Raw genomic sequence first — 13,847 nt, 5'->3', positions numbered from 1 at the left:
TAGGATACAGTGGCTAGTCTATTTTTCTCCGAAAAAAAAAATTGTTTTGAAGAGATGAACTAAAGTTATGTTTTCTTAAATAGAAAACCCTGTATATTTATAACTCATATGATCCGGTTTGCTATGAGCTCCTCAAAAATATTATAACACTATATTTATTTTCACTATTCACTATTAATCAATAAAAATAATAATATACAATAGTTTATACAAATTCATTATATTACTAGTTTTTACAAATCTCGCAAACAGTATTAACTTTGTATGAATTTTATCTCAAATCTAGCAAGTTAACTTGTTATGATTTTCGAGATGATATCTTTATCTAGATTAAAAGTATTACAGATTATTTTCAAATTACATAACTAAGCTGGAATTATTAGACGATTAGATTATTAGACGATATTACCAGACTTTATGTATTTTAGGCTTAATATAAATAGGTTTAGTACAATGAAGTCAAATATATTACGGATTTCTTTTATAAATTGACTTATAATATAAAAACTGTATTAAAGAGAAAGTTAATGTATACGGGGTGCGTCTCAAAAGTGCCTCACCCCTATAACTTTTTTTATTTTTTCAGATAAAATAACGAGATTTGGTATGTTAGTAAATTAGGAAGGATTGACGTATTCAATTGTGTTCGGTCACTTCCTGTTTCACCGGAAATGATTACTACTTTTGGTTTTTAAATGACGTCCTGGGTATTTTATTACATTATTCTATAGAAAATGGCACTCTGAATCGAATGACATATCATATGTCAACTTTTGACATATTTGCTCAAAAACAAATTCTATTTTAAAATTTCAATCTAGAGTGCCAAAGGCTGTGTTAAAAATATTAATTTTTAATCAAGGAGCCTTGGAAAAATAGATTTCATCGTCTAATGTTTTAGTGTCTTATCCTGGCTGGTTAAAATCACAGTTAAAATACATATGTCTAAATCGTATTTTTAATCATATATCGCAATTTTTTCAAACGGAACAAGGGTGGCTCATAATCATATTTGGAAAAAGCATTTTTTACGAATAATTTGATATCACACACAGTATTTTGAGTCAAATTGTCGTCATGAACCCGATGAACCGCATGTTATAATTTCAAATAAACCATATGTGAAAATGTTAAAAGTGGACATATTGATATGTCATTCTATTCAGAGTGTCATTTCTATCGAATAAAGTAAAAAAATACCGAGGGTACCATTTAAAAATCAAAAGTTGTAGTCATTTCCGGTGAAACAGGAAGTGACCGAAAACAATTGAATACGTCAATCAATCCAAATTTATGTCATATACTAACATACCAAATCTCGTTGTTTTACCTGAAAAAATAAAAAAGCTAGGGTGAGCCACTTTTGAGACGCACACGATATACAGGGTTTTTCAAGCAAATGGTTCATTATAGCTTTTTAGGATTTGATTTAGATACAAATTTGAATGTTTCGAGTAAGTAAAGATTACTTCCAGGCGAACTTTTTTTAAAGAATTCTAGCCATTTTCGGTTTAACGGGAAATAGGAACGAAGTGGCTTATTTTAAATAGAACACTCTCTATATTATTAGATTTTTGAAAAAATAGGGTCAGCGATAGCTATGAAATGAAGATTGCTGTCATTTTATATGTAAAATAATAGGGGGAATGTCATCGATCGCCATTGCGAAGCCAACTGGACGACGTTTGTTTTTCGATCATACCGTATAATTACTTACCAACAAAAAGTATCAATTAAAAATTGCCAAGCAGTATTAAAAGCGATAAACTCCTGCAGTAACGATCAATTCGAAGGTGGTCAAAGATTGTTTAGAGAAGCTGAACATTCTAGGTGCCAGCTTACCAAGTGATGGAAGGCAATGAACAAACAAACGATCTATATAGGAACTTCTTTTCGTATTTTTTTATGAGGAATCAATGATGAGGAGTACTTATTTATTCTAAACTTTCGCAAGTTAATGATATTATTTTTTTAAAGGTTATTGCTATTAGATTTGGATCAAGGAAAATTAATAAAATTGTGTTTATCTCATCAAGGAGGCCGAAGTCGACAAAATATCAAGAGACGACTTTAAATCGGCATTAAACTGCTTACTCTATTTCGCTAACAAGAGAAAAAGAATTCATGCTTTTTGGTGGCGTATATGCTTTTTCTTAGAAAAATATTCCGATGAGAACCCATAAGCACGTCCCTGGTAAATATTAGGCTGTCCGTTATTTCCCAAGTTGATTTTTTTTTGCTGCCGTCCTCTGAAGTTTTAGTTTTTGGCCAAAAAAAAATTATCCAACGTAAACAAGCTCTTAATTTTTAATTTAAACCGTGCGGAATCATGATACTTTTTCCATTTAAATAACATGGGATTTTCTGACCTTTTGCATTTAATTTTTTATCTCCAAAGCAAATGAACCTACAGTTTCGACAGAGACATATTCTAATACAAAATTTTACGCTCTACAAAGAATGTCTCTTTGGTTTTTTCCATAAAAACATTCCTTTAAAAGTTATTCGCGGTCAAAGTTATGCACATAATTTATAATCAAGTTCACTGCAAATTTTGATTGCGCCTTTTGATTTTGACTAAAAAAGGAACCATACTTTTTTCAATAAAACAATATTTCTTTACCAATTATTATATTTATTACATATGTTGTAACATCCATAATCAATTGATCAAAGCTATAATTTAAGGTTATTGTTTCATTTCCTTTAATTAATATAATTTAATTTAATTAATTAATAATACAATTTAATTAAGTTTTAATTTAATTTAATTAATTAATAATTTAATTTAATTCATTAATTAATTAATTAATTAATTAATTAATTAATTAATTAATTAATTAATTAATAATTTAATTTAATCTAATCTAATCTAATCCAATCCAATTTAATTTAATTTAATTTAATTTAATGAATTAATAAATCTAATTTAATTTAATTTAATTTAATTTAATGAATTAATAATTTAATATAATTAATTAATAATTTAATTTAATTAATTAATAATTTAGTCTTATCTATTTAATCGTTTATTTTCATCTTACATATTACTTGTATCGAATAATATTATTGTCAGCATACTTTTCTCTATAAGTTTATGTTACTTGTCTTTTATAAAATGTTTTACTCTGCTATTAATTACTAGTAACTTTTACAATTATTTATCAAATATTATACAGGGGCTTATAAAGATTCTGTAGAACTATAACAATCTTATTTACGTGTTTTAAAAAATGTGCTAAATGTAATTTTATAAAGTCAAACATAATTTTATGTAGTAAAAGAGTTGCTTACTGTCTTATACTTCTATAGAGAAACTACTGTTTTGCAGTTGTATTTTATTAGCCATAATGTTTTTCCTAGATTTCTCAAATAATCGTTGAAAGCTGCAGTTGCATCTACACCGGTGCCGACTTGGCAGCCTTATTCAGTTTAAAATTTATTTTACGAGTATTTTAATGTTAGATTTCTCTATCTCAAATATTCAGTTGATTGTATAAAAATAAATAAAATAATTTATTTCTGTTATATTACATATATATTTCGTCAATCTTCATGTTTATTATGACTGGGGTTTTCCACGTTTTCGAGATGAAAAAAATGTAAATGAAGAGGCGGTCCTAGACATTAATTTGTTGATTTGTTAGATGTGAAGATTAAGTGTAGTTTATAACAACATGTCAACATGTTAAAATGAAGTGTATGAAATAAATTCTATGATTAACTAATCTTGTTTTACAAGTGGAACGAGGGTGGCTCATTAGTATATTTGGAAAAAGCATATTTTTATAAATAATTTGGTACCACACGCACAGTATTTCGAGTCAACTATCTATCTCTCTAGATTGAAAATGCTATTTTTTTAAACTGAAAATGTCAGAAGTTTACATATGATTTGTCCTTCTATTCAGAATGTGATTTTTTAAATGAAGTAAAAAAAATACCGATGGTGACATTTAAAAAACAAAAGTTATAGTCATTTCCGGTGAAACAGGAAGTAACGGAAAGCTATTGAATACGTCAATCAATCGTGATTTATATCATATTCTAACTTAACACTTACCAAATCTCGTTTTTTTATCAGAAAAAATAGAAAAGTTATAGGGATGAGCCACGTTTGAGAAACACCCGGTGGAGTATATAAAATAATATACAGGGTGTCCCATTATAAAGAATATAGGTTAAGTTTTAGTTATATTTCGAAAATGACAGCTCCCAGCGGAAAAACCTAATTATACCACTAGATTCTAAGTGAAAAACTAACTTTACGACACTCAGTGTTCAGTGTTCGCCAGTTTCGATAAGTTATAAGATAACTGAGATACGAGGGTAGTCGAAAAGTAAATCCTCTGTCTGGATGAACAATTTGAAATTCGCCCTTTATTTCAGGGGAACTAAGAGAACTAGGACAAATCTATGTGTAACATCTTAAGTTTGATAAAAATGTAGCATAGAAATATAAAAACTTCATCTTTGTACCTCTACTCATAAAAAAGAAAAAGAAACTCTATAAAACACACGAAAATGGGACATCCTGTACAGGGTGGATCAAATTCTACGCTTTTAAAGGAAAACACCCTTTTCTATAGGAGATAGACGAAAACTAATATCGGTGTCTGGAGTTCAATTTTTCCAAAAAAAAATGATGGTGAAAACCGCACACCGATATCTGTTACCGTTTCAAAGTTACTGGGTGTTTTTCAAAAATGTGCATTTTTAACAAATCGCTGTAACTTTTTTAGTATGGAAAATGTTGTATTTTTATGAAAACATTTCCAGAGCACCTTTTTTTCGTAATTTAATGGTTTCAGCAAATTTTTTTTAAATTAATATTTTAAGAGTTATCAACAGAAAAATTGATTTTTTATTTGGGACACGCTGTATATTTTTAATTAACTGAAAAGAACTTAAAATTACCTTTCAAAAAATATAGCACACTTGATATTTTGTTATAGCCCTCTTTAAAATACAGAATTTTTAAAAGTTCGCTACTTTTAACTAGTAGGCTTTGGACCCCTTATTGATGATCTGCCCCAATGGAACTCGAAAATATATTTTCCAGTAAGATCAGGCACCGTCTCAGAACGCTGAAGTTATGAGCAAATTTTTGCAGCCAATTTCGAGAATAATTGAATAGCTAACCATGCTCCCAGCCGTAGGCCGCCGGACTTAGTGCCTATGGATTTTTATGTTTGCGGAAGAATAAAGGTTCTTATTTTTGAATGGTCCGTATAATCTAGACAAGAATTCTATCTCTACTTAGCGGTTATGTAAGGGTATCTTTCATCCCACTGAGTTAATGAATTCCGCGAAAAATGATCAAAGAAGTCCCGTCTGTCCATACAGAAGACGGTCGACCTGTCGAACACCTGTTACAAAATCTCATATCGTCAGTGAAACGTGATAACCTGCTAACTCCATTTTTTACGTTAATAAGTTTTTTATACCATTAGAAAGAGAAAAAAATACTCTATAAGTAGGGAAAGCAAATACATTTTTTCCCATTAAAGAAAATTTGCAATTTTAACTCAATAATATCTGCAAACTCCCAGTGATCTGAAATAGCAACCGAAATGCTGCTAAGTCCATAATTTCCGTTACGATCACGCTAAAGCAAATTAAAGCGGATTCTTACTCGTATGTTTCTTTAGGACAGTACTTCGATCCAGGGACGCACTAGGCCAAAGGGGCCCGGATGGCAATGTAAGAAGGGGCCCGTGTGGATTTTTTTTGCGTATTTTTTCGCCTTACGTTTTGGTCAATTTTTTCCTATTATATACAGGATGAATCTTAAATAAATGTAAATGTTTTTAGGGGTAGTATATTTCGACCCAAGAAACACGATTATGAGGTTTTTTGGGCGATATTTTTTTTTTTTGAAAATTTGGAATTTTTTAAAAAAAAATTTTGGAATTTTTTTTAATTTTTAGTTTAAAAACATACTTCGTTTGTAATATGGCAACAGAGGTAGTAGATTAAATTTACAAGAAAGAAAATCCAATGATTCTCAAAATTATAGCAAAAAATTGGACATTTTAAAAATGAAATAACTCGATTGTTTTGGATTTATTTGAAAAAACGGTAAAGAGAAAATATTATGTTTCTTTTATCGAGATTTCCCAGCCCTGAAAATATTTGCACTTATTTAAGACTCATCCTGTATAGAAATCAGGGAACTACCCTAATGCAAAGGAAACCAATGCAATGCAAATGCCATAATGCAATGCAAAAGCAAATATTGTTAAGAATAAATAATGAACTATAAAGGGGTCCCGCGAAGGCTGGGGCCTCCCTAATATTTATATATATAATATGGCCAGTCCGACCCTGCGTCGATCCGTTCTGTAAATACGGGGTATCCGTAAAGGGTAAGGGGGAAAATTAAATTCTCTATATACGAGCAATTCATCGGCGTCCTATAAATAGTTTAAATAGCATAACTTACTTGTACAAGAATTTCCATAATACCTAATCAGTTTCATTTTTTTCCACGTTTTTCCACGTAAATGATACATAATTTTTATAAAAATTAAAAAAATAAGGAGAAAAGTAATAAAAATTTAATAAAATCACGCACTAGTTTTCCAAGCTCGGTCTATATTACCTTTGTATAAAAATTAGGATAAGCATGGAAGGATTCTACCATATCTTCTAAGAATTATAAGTTTAATTTTTAAATTATTTTCATATTCATTAAGTCCAAAATGCTGCTACTTCAGATCTTTAAAAATGCATTAAAAATTTATTCGTTTTTGGACTTGTATGTTTTGCTTCTAGACCGACGATATTAATATATGGTTATGAATATCATATATTTTTTAAATTTAATTGATTATTTCTAAATCTGTTTGGGTAATATTCAATTTCATGTTTAAAATTTCAAACAATAAAGGTTGCTATCTCCAGAAGTATATTTTTATTTCTTATTTCTGCAAGACGAATATCTGCTATCTCCCTATTGTGTCTGAAAAAAATGATGTAACACGAAATATTGAGTTATATTTTTTCCCAGCAATTAAAATTGGAAGGATAAATTGAATCATATTAACGCATGAAAATACTTCCTACATGTTTACATATTTTTTTGTACCGTTTTTTTTGCTCTCCTGTAAAATTAGGAATAATGGAGTTAGCAGTTTATCACATTTCACCGCCGATATCTTGGTTTGCTATTAATTTTTATTGTTATTAGATATAATTTAAATGTGTTGATGTTGTTAAATATAGTTTAAATTGTTATAAAATTCTGCATCTCTCATTGCAAATATTATTTTCGTTTTAATTGCTGCTCACAGCTAGAATTTTTTTTTGCGTTACAACCGGCGCCGTTCAAAGCCTACTTATTCAAAGTGGGCGAATTTTTAAACTCTATATCTCGAAGAGGAATCGAGCGAAATATCAAGTGTGCTATATTTTTGGAAAGGTAATTTTAAATTATTTTCAATGAATTAAAAATATACAGGGTGTCCCATTTAAAAATCAAATTTTCGTAACTCCGAAACGGTAACAGATATAGATGTGCGGTTTTCACCATCATGTTTTTGATAAAAATTGAGTTCCGGACACCAATATTAATTTTCGCCTATCTCCTATAGAAAAGGGTGTTTCTCTTTAAAAGCGCCCAATTTAGCCCACCCTGTACATATGCAACAGTACATAACATGCTTTAACTGATATTAAATGTATGTTTTCTTTTCAGGAAGTGGTATTTTTGTATCGCCAACTGGTGTATACCAAAGTAGTCATTCCGTGGGAGCCTCGATTGTGATATGGTCACTCTCGGGCATTTTTTCCATGTTGGGTGCCCTATGCTACGCTGAGCTGGGCACATCCGTCACTAGATCTGGAGGAGATTACGCTTATATATACGTCGCTTTTGGTCCATTAGCAGCTTTTTTGAGGTTATGGATTGCTCTTTTAATTATCAGGTAAAAAATGCATACGATTTTTATTTTTTTTTTATTTTACTAATTGTATTTGTGATAAACTATTTCAGTAAATTTAATATAGTAATAAAATGTGTAAAACACAGTGATCAAAACTGTTATTTTTGAGTTCCTATTATTTAGTTGGAACTGTTACAGTTACTTAAAAACAACGTTAAAATAGTAGGTTTCTGTTAAAAAAAAATAAAAACACTAAATCACCACAATACACCAAAACGCTTTTACTTTTACATTGGACGCGCGTTTCGCTAACCATGTTAGCATCATCAGCAGATGATTATAAACTTTACAAGAAGTAGGTAAATACTAAAAAGTAATAAGCCTGATAAAACTGTTGTGTGCTCCAACATCTCTATCAGGGCACTGTTATTTACGTAACTGTATGTTTGGAAGTGATAACTAATATTGCGAACTCTTATTTCTGAATAAAAGTTGTAAAATAACAGTCATCAAATAACAAGATTTTACAAACCGTACAGCTGGTTTAGAGAGATTTTTTGAGCGATATATCTTTTACATCACTATTATTTCATTTGTGAATTTAGAGGGAACGCTGATCAAATAAGTTGTTTGCACAAGAACTTATAAAAGGATAAAAAATTACATGACACGCCTGATTAATATTAGCTTTCGATTAATCAATTGTGTCGATACACAACTATAAAGAATCGCTGACGTAGTCATCTTAGAGCAATAGGAGTATGTATGACTGTTAACTACTCACTCAGACCTGGTGATTGATGTGACTTGTTTCTATAGAATTATTATAATACTTCCAAGGATGAGTTAATAAATTAATTATCTACTTACATAAATTAAGTGTATTGTATATTAATATTAACTATAACAATATGAATTAAATGTATTAATATGAATAAAAATGAATCTTATTTTAATACTTTTAATGTTTTATTAATAACGCTGTTTATAGCGTAGATAAAGAAATAGGTTTATACTTTTTTATTTACACTTTAACACATACATTTTAAAATATAAAAATGTAGCTAATCTAAGTTTATTGAATATTAAACATTTTAATAATACAATATACCGGGTCGGCTACGCCTGGCGTTGGGTCCGACTTTCGTGTGTTCTAAGAGTACAGTCAAAGTGTTCAGTACAATAAGATGTACTGAACAAAGAGAGTTGTTATGTAATCAACACTTCGCATTTTTCTCTCTCCGACTTACAATATCGCCATAGCGATTCATTTCTAACTCCTAGACATATAAATATAATACTGACTCAAGACTATGTTGCCGACACCCGACACTCACTCTGTCCGTCGTCGACTGAAAGGAGAACTACGGTACAGTATCCTTTATCCGCTGCGCTGTAAACGACTATCAGATCTGCGGCGCAGAGCTAAACTAAAGTTTCGTTCCAACGACGTGCGACGGAGAGAACCGTACTTGGAACGGTAATGCTTCTGCGCAGTGGAGAAAAAGCGTTCCAACCACGAGAGAATCGATTAGTGAACAAAAACTTTTGCGTTCCAACAAGAGTTATCACCGTTAGTGAATCGATTCCGGGACCGTACTTTCTATACCAGCCTGAAAGCAAGAATCATAGGGACTGACCTGCGCATTAAGAGTGTGTCAGCAGATTCTTGATTTTTTCTGGACTTTAAATTCCTTTAGCCATTTCTCTTTTTATATAATTTTGACAGTTTATTTATCTGGTTTGACGACGTTTTGAAGCTTAAAGTTTTATTTGATGTTTATCATGCATTTTTTTTAAATATTTCTCTATTTTTGAACTATGATGACTGACGAAGGGGGCAGTGATATCGAGTCTTTGTTGGATACCAGCGAAAATGATTTGAACGAGTGATTCAATAAACAATACGTACAAATATAAACAAATCTCCCTCCCAATTTATTAATTGTCTTATAGTGTATAGTTAGAGAAAAAAACGGCGTCTCCAGTTGGCTTGGAAATGATGATCAATGCCATTCTCCATATAATTTTACATATAAAAAATTACAGCAATCTTCATTTCATAGCAGTGGCGGATACAGAGGGGGCCCATGGGGCCAAGGCCCCACCCCCCCTAAAATCTATAAATTGGGTTAAATATTAGGCTTTTGGGTTAAAAATGGCGCTCTAAAAAGCATATTCTACATTACCTTTTATTTGGGCCCCCCTAAAATAAAATTCTCTATCTGCCCCTGTTTCATAGCCATCGCTAACGCCGTTTTTTTTTCGATCATACGGTCTATTACTCATTTCGAATCCTTTAGATAATAAAAATAGTATAAAAAATAGGTCTAACCCTGAGATCTAACCATTGCCTGGAAACTTATATAGTGAAATTTTGATAAAATAATTTAGTACATACTAAAAACACGGTATGTCGCTAGTGGTAGAAAAAATAATTTTTAGAGGTTACTAGTTTATTTGGTAGCCTGTGATACGTATTTGTTGTGATATGCATATACAGGGTGTTTCCTAATTAATCTAAAAAATAAAAAATCGTTAGAAAACGCATTAAGGCGGGCTCTTAATAAGTATATTTGTTTTTTTCTCGACAACCGTTTGATGAACAAGAAAAACTCAAAAGATCAATTTTGTTGAAAAAGGATGGCCAGTCAAGAAAAAAATATATTTTCTCAAAAATGCAGTGGTGTACCATTTATGTTAAGCAAAAAATTCGATTTTTTTTTAATTTTTAATACCCTGTAGATCAGAAAGGAAGTACTTTAGACCCAATGGTTATATAAAAATTGTTTTAAGAACACATGAGGAATCACACCATAATTTTTTTAGACTAATTCGAAAACACCCTGTATATTGTCAACTTGACAATGACTGCTGATTAATCAAAAAATACCTTTTCAGTGAAAAAAGTCTGATTTTCGCAGGAAAAATTTTGATTTTTATTGAATTTGGGCCTGCGTCTGCAAATACTGGTTTGTTTTTTAATTTTCTATCTGTCTAAATTTTAAATATCATAGTCAGAAATACTTTCATTATTTATTAACTGTAAAAATGTTTTTTTCTTGCTGTGTTGAATCTTGCAAAGAAACTAACAAAACTGCAAAAATGCACGTGTTTCCAAAAGACGATAAGGTATGTATCTTAGATAAAAGAAAAATATAATAATATGGTATGTATTCGTTGTTTGCTTTTTTTTCGTTCGCTTTAAAATCTATAAATCTCGGTCTATTCATTAGACAGCCAGTCGACTTTTATCTTCGATCATTTACATGAAAATATATATATTCTTATGTTTTATTAAAGTTACTCTGATATACTAATATAACAGTGTAACTTTAAAAATAAATCCTTTGAATTCAAATATAAACATAAAAAACATTTACAGCAGAAAAGGCGAAGGCGCTGGGTTAAACGTAGTCTCTACTAAAAACACGGAGGGGCGCTTTGACCCAAAATTTTACTATTAAGTTTCATATCTATCTTAATAGTAGATTATTTTCTTTTATCTATGGATCTAACCAATAACAATAACAAAAGATAAGGTTATGAATTGGATTCCAGTGTAAGGCCCCACAGCGGCCAGGGCGAATTCTAAAATCGATTCCCAAACCGTTCCAACAACGTTTAATTTTGGTATAGAACTGTCTAAGTCGACACATGCGCACAAATTCGATCCCGGCGATACCAATAACCGTTCTAGAACAGTCCTAATTTCTGCGTTGGAACAAAGCTTAAATATCGGACAGGCTGACGGTAACGCCAGCTACATGGGACATGTTTTGTGCCACGAAACCGCCCATAAGGTTGCGCATATTTTTATTTCTTCAATCAACGTTTATAGTTTTTATGAAGTCAATTGGAATAGATAGGAACTCTTAATTTTGGCACTGTCTTTGTCGGCATCATCTGGACAAAGAACTTCAGAATACCAGTATTACTGGTACTCTAGAGGGCGCGCACTGCATCGGATCGGACCAAATACGTTTAAATAAAGTATACGACGGCCTCCCCATAAGAGCAATGAGAGGATTTACGTCCCAGTATTGAAGGAGGACAGAAAATCGAGTCGAATGTTCAAGACATAGGTTCATCCTTGTATAGTCAAACCTCCTACAAACCAAGGATAGACTTATGTAGGAAATGCATTGAAATTCTATAGCCATCCTTCAATATCGGGACAGGAATTTAAGCGGTACCCTCCGTATACTTTATTTTAAACGTATTTGGCGGAGCCTAAGGGTGTACGCGCACTGAATCGGTACCAGTCCGGCGAGAAACGGCGAAGGCGGTGACTCGACTATCGTAGATAGGTAGAGGTAGGAATCTGGCCTCTACAGGACGAAATGTTTTAGTGGACGCCGCCGCGCCGCCGGCGCCGTTTATATGTACGATGGTCGCAGTCGCTTTTGCTGGTCGGTGCGCGCCCTCCTTAATATTGACTTCGGAAATATTATACTGCAACTTATATTTTTATTTATGCGAATATATACTTAGAACATATAAATTAATATAGTTTTTGTAATATTAATTTATATGTTCCATCTATTCATATAAAAATAAAATATCATCTTTAGATAAATCACCTCCGCCATAATTCGTATACATTATTTTTAATTTATTTTTTATCATAATATACCCTTATATGATTCGCATATATTATTTTTTACGAGAATAAACTGACGATGCTTTTTGGAATTTTTTGAAACTCCCTCATGTCACAATTATTCTTCAAATTATCGAATTGTTGAAAATTGATTATTAACTGATTATTAAATACACTACATTTATATGCAGGGTGAGTCAACGATAGAGACAAATATAGAGAGAATTATTAAAAAATGTTAAATAGAAAAGTTATATGAAAGGTTAAGAGGCACATTTTAAAATTTTTAGTATGTAAATATATAGGGTGCTTTCAAAAAAAATGTGGCGGATATATCATACATTTTTTAAATGCAACACCCGCCCCTAATTTTATGATCACTTTTCAATACACGTATATAGAGATTTCTCCTTGCCTCTACCCTACATATCTCTGTTAAACGACTATCTTTATTCGTGGACTATCAATTACAACTAGACACATGTAATAGGTACTTTCAAATATTGCCACTAGGTGCTATAATAAATATTACACTTTATATTAATAAAATTCCAGTTTTATGCGGCCGCGGAAAACTAGTGGTTATATACCTAAAATTAACAGTTTTTGTAATATTTTAATTTGTTTAAAGGAATGTTTGATTTCAGTGTCATAAAAAATTGTCAGGGATGCTATTGTTTCTAAAGTTGGAGTACTTTTATTTAGAATAATCCCAGGTTGAGTGATACAGCTCAGTCGAATGAGCCAAATCGGTGGAAAAAATTTTTTGAAAATGTTTTTGTCTTTTATAAAAACGTTGTTTTGAAAAGAATGTTGCATAAAAAGTTGTCGTTTAAAGTTTCTATATAACTACAAAGTTTTTCTTTTCAACAGGCCTACAACCCAAGCGATTGTGGCAATTACTTTTGCTGAATATGCAGTAAAACCATTCTTCCCTGAATGCAGTCCACCAGAAAATTCGATCAGACTCTTGGCGGCAGCCTGTCTCTGTAAGTATGTATAGTTTTTTTAGTATGATAGTTACAATTACCAACACTGTAGAGAGTCTCATTTTCGTTGCAAAAGAGGCTCATCTCGCTTATCACAATACTCAAGATAGAACCTTGCGGTTTTCGCAAACAAAAATATTGGTTATCGATCACTGTTATCAAGCAGTTGAATTAAACGACTTTTTTCGATCATACAAAATGTTCGGAACCCGCGTAAAAGAATTTTTATTTTTGTTGTTTATTCTATGTTAAATACAAATAAATTTTCAATACATAAACGCGGATTTTTTATCCAAAGATATTTTTATCAAACGTATTACAGATATTACACATTTTAATATGGCAACACTGTCGCTTTCAGTTCCATAC

General features: G+C 31.2%; 1 protein-coding gene across 1 annotated transcript in view; it reads left to right on the top strand.

The window, feature by feature from the left end:
* The window catches only part of LOC115877531 (Y+L amino acid transporter 2-like), a 63,447-nt gene that overhangs the window by 7,117 nt on the left and 42,483 nt on the right, over positions 1 to 13,847 (top strand). Inside the window, exons 2-3 of the mRNA XM_030893756.1 lie at positions 7,700 to 7,928; positions 13,363 to 13,478. Of these exons, the coding sequence (XP_030749616.1) occupies positions 7,700 to 7,928; positions 13,363 to 13,478 (345 nt within the window). The remainder of the gene's footprint in view (positions 1 to 7,699; positions 7,929 to 13,362; positions 13,479 to 13,847) is intronic.

This window comes from Sitophilus oryzae, unplaced genomic scaffold (assembly GCF_002938485.1).
Source record: "Sitophilus oryzae breed Bouriz unplaced genomic scaffold, Soryzae_2.0 scaffold_1494_pilon_pilon, whole genome shotgun sequence".
NCBI lineage: Eukaryota > Metazoa > Arthropoda > Insecta > Coleoptera > Curculionidae > Sitophilus > Sitophilus oryzae.
The sequence above is the reverse complement of the archived record's forward strand: the minus strand, read 5'-3'. Positions and strand labels throughout refer to the sequence as shown.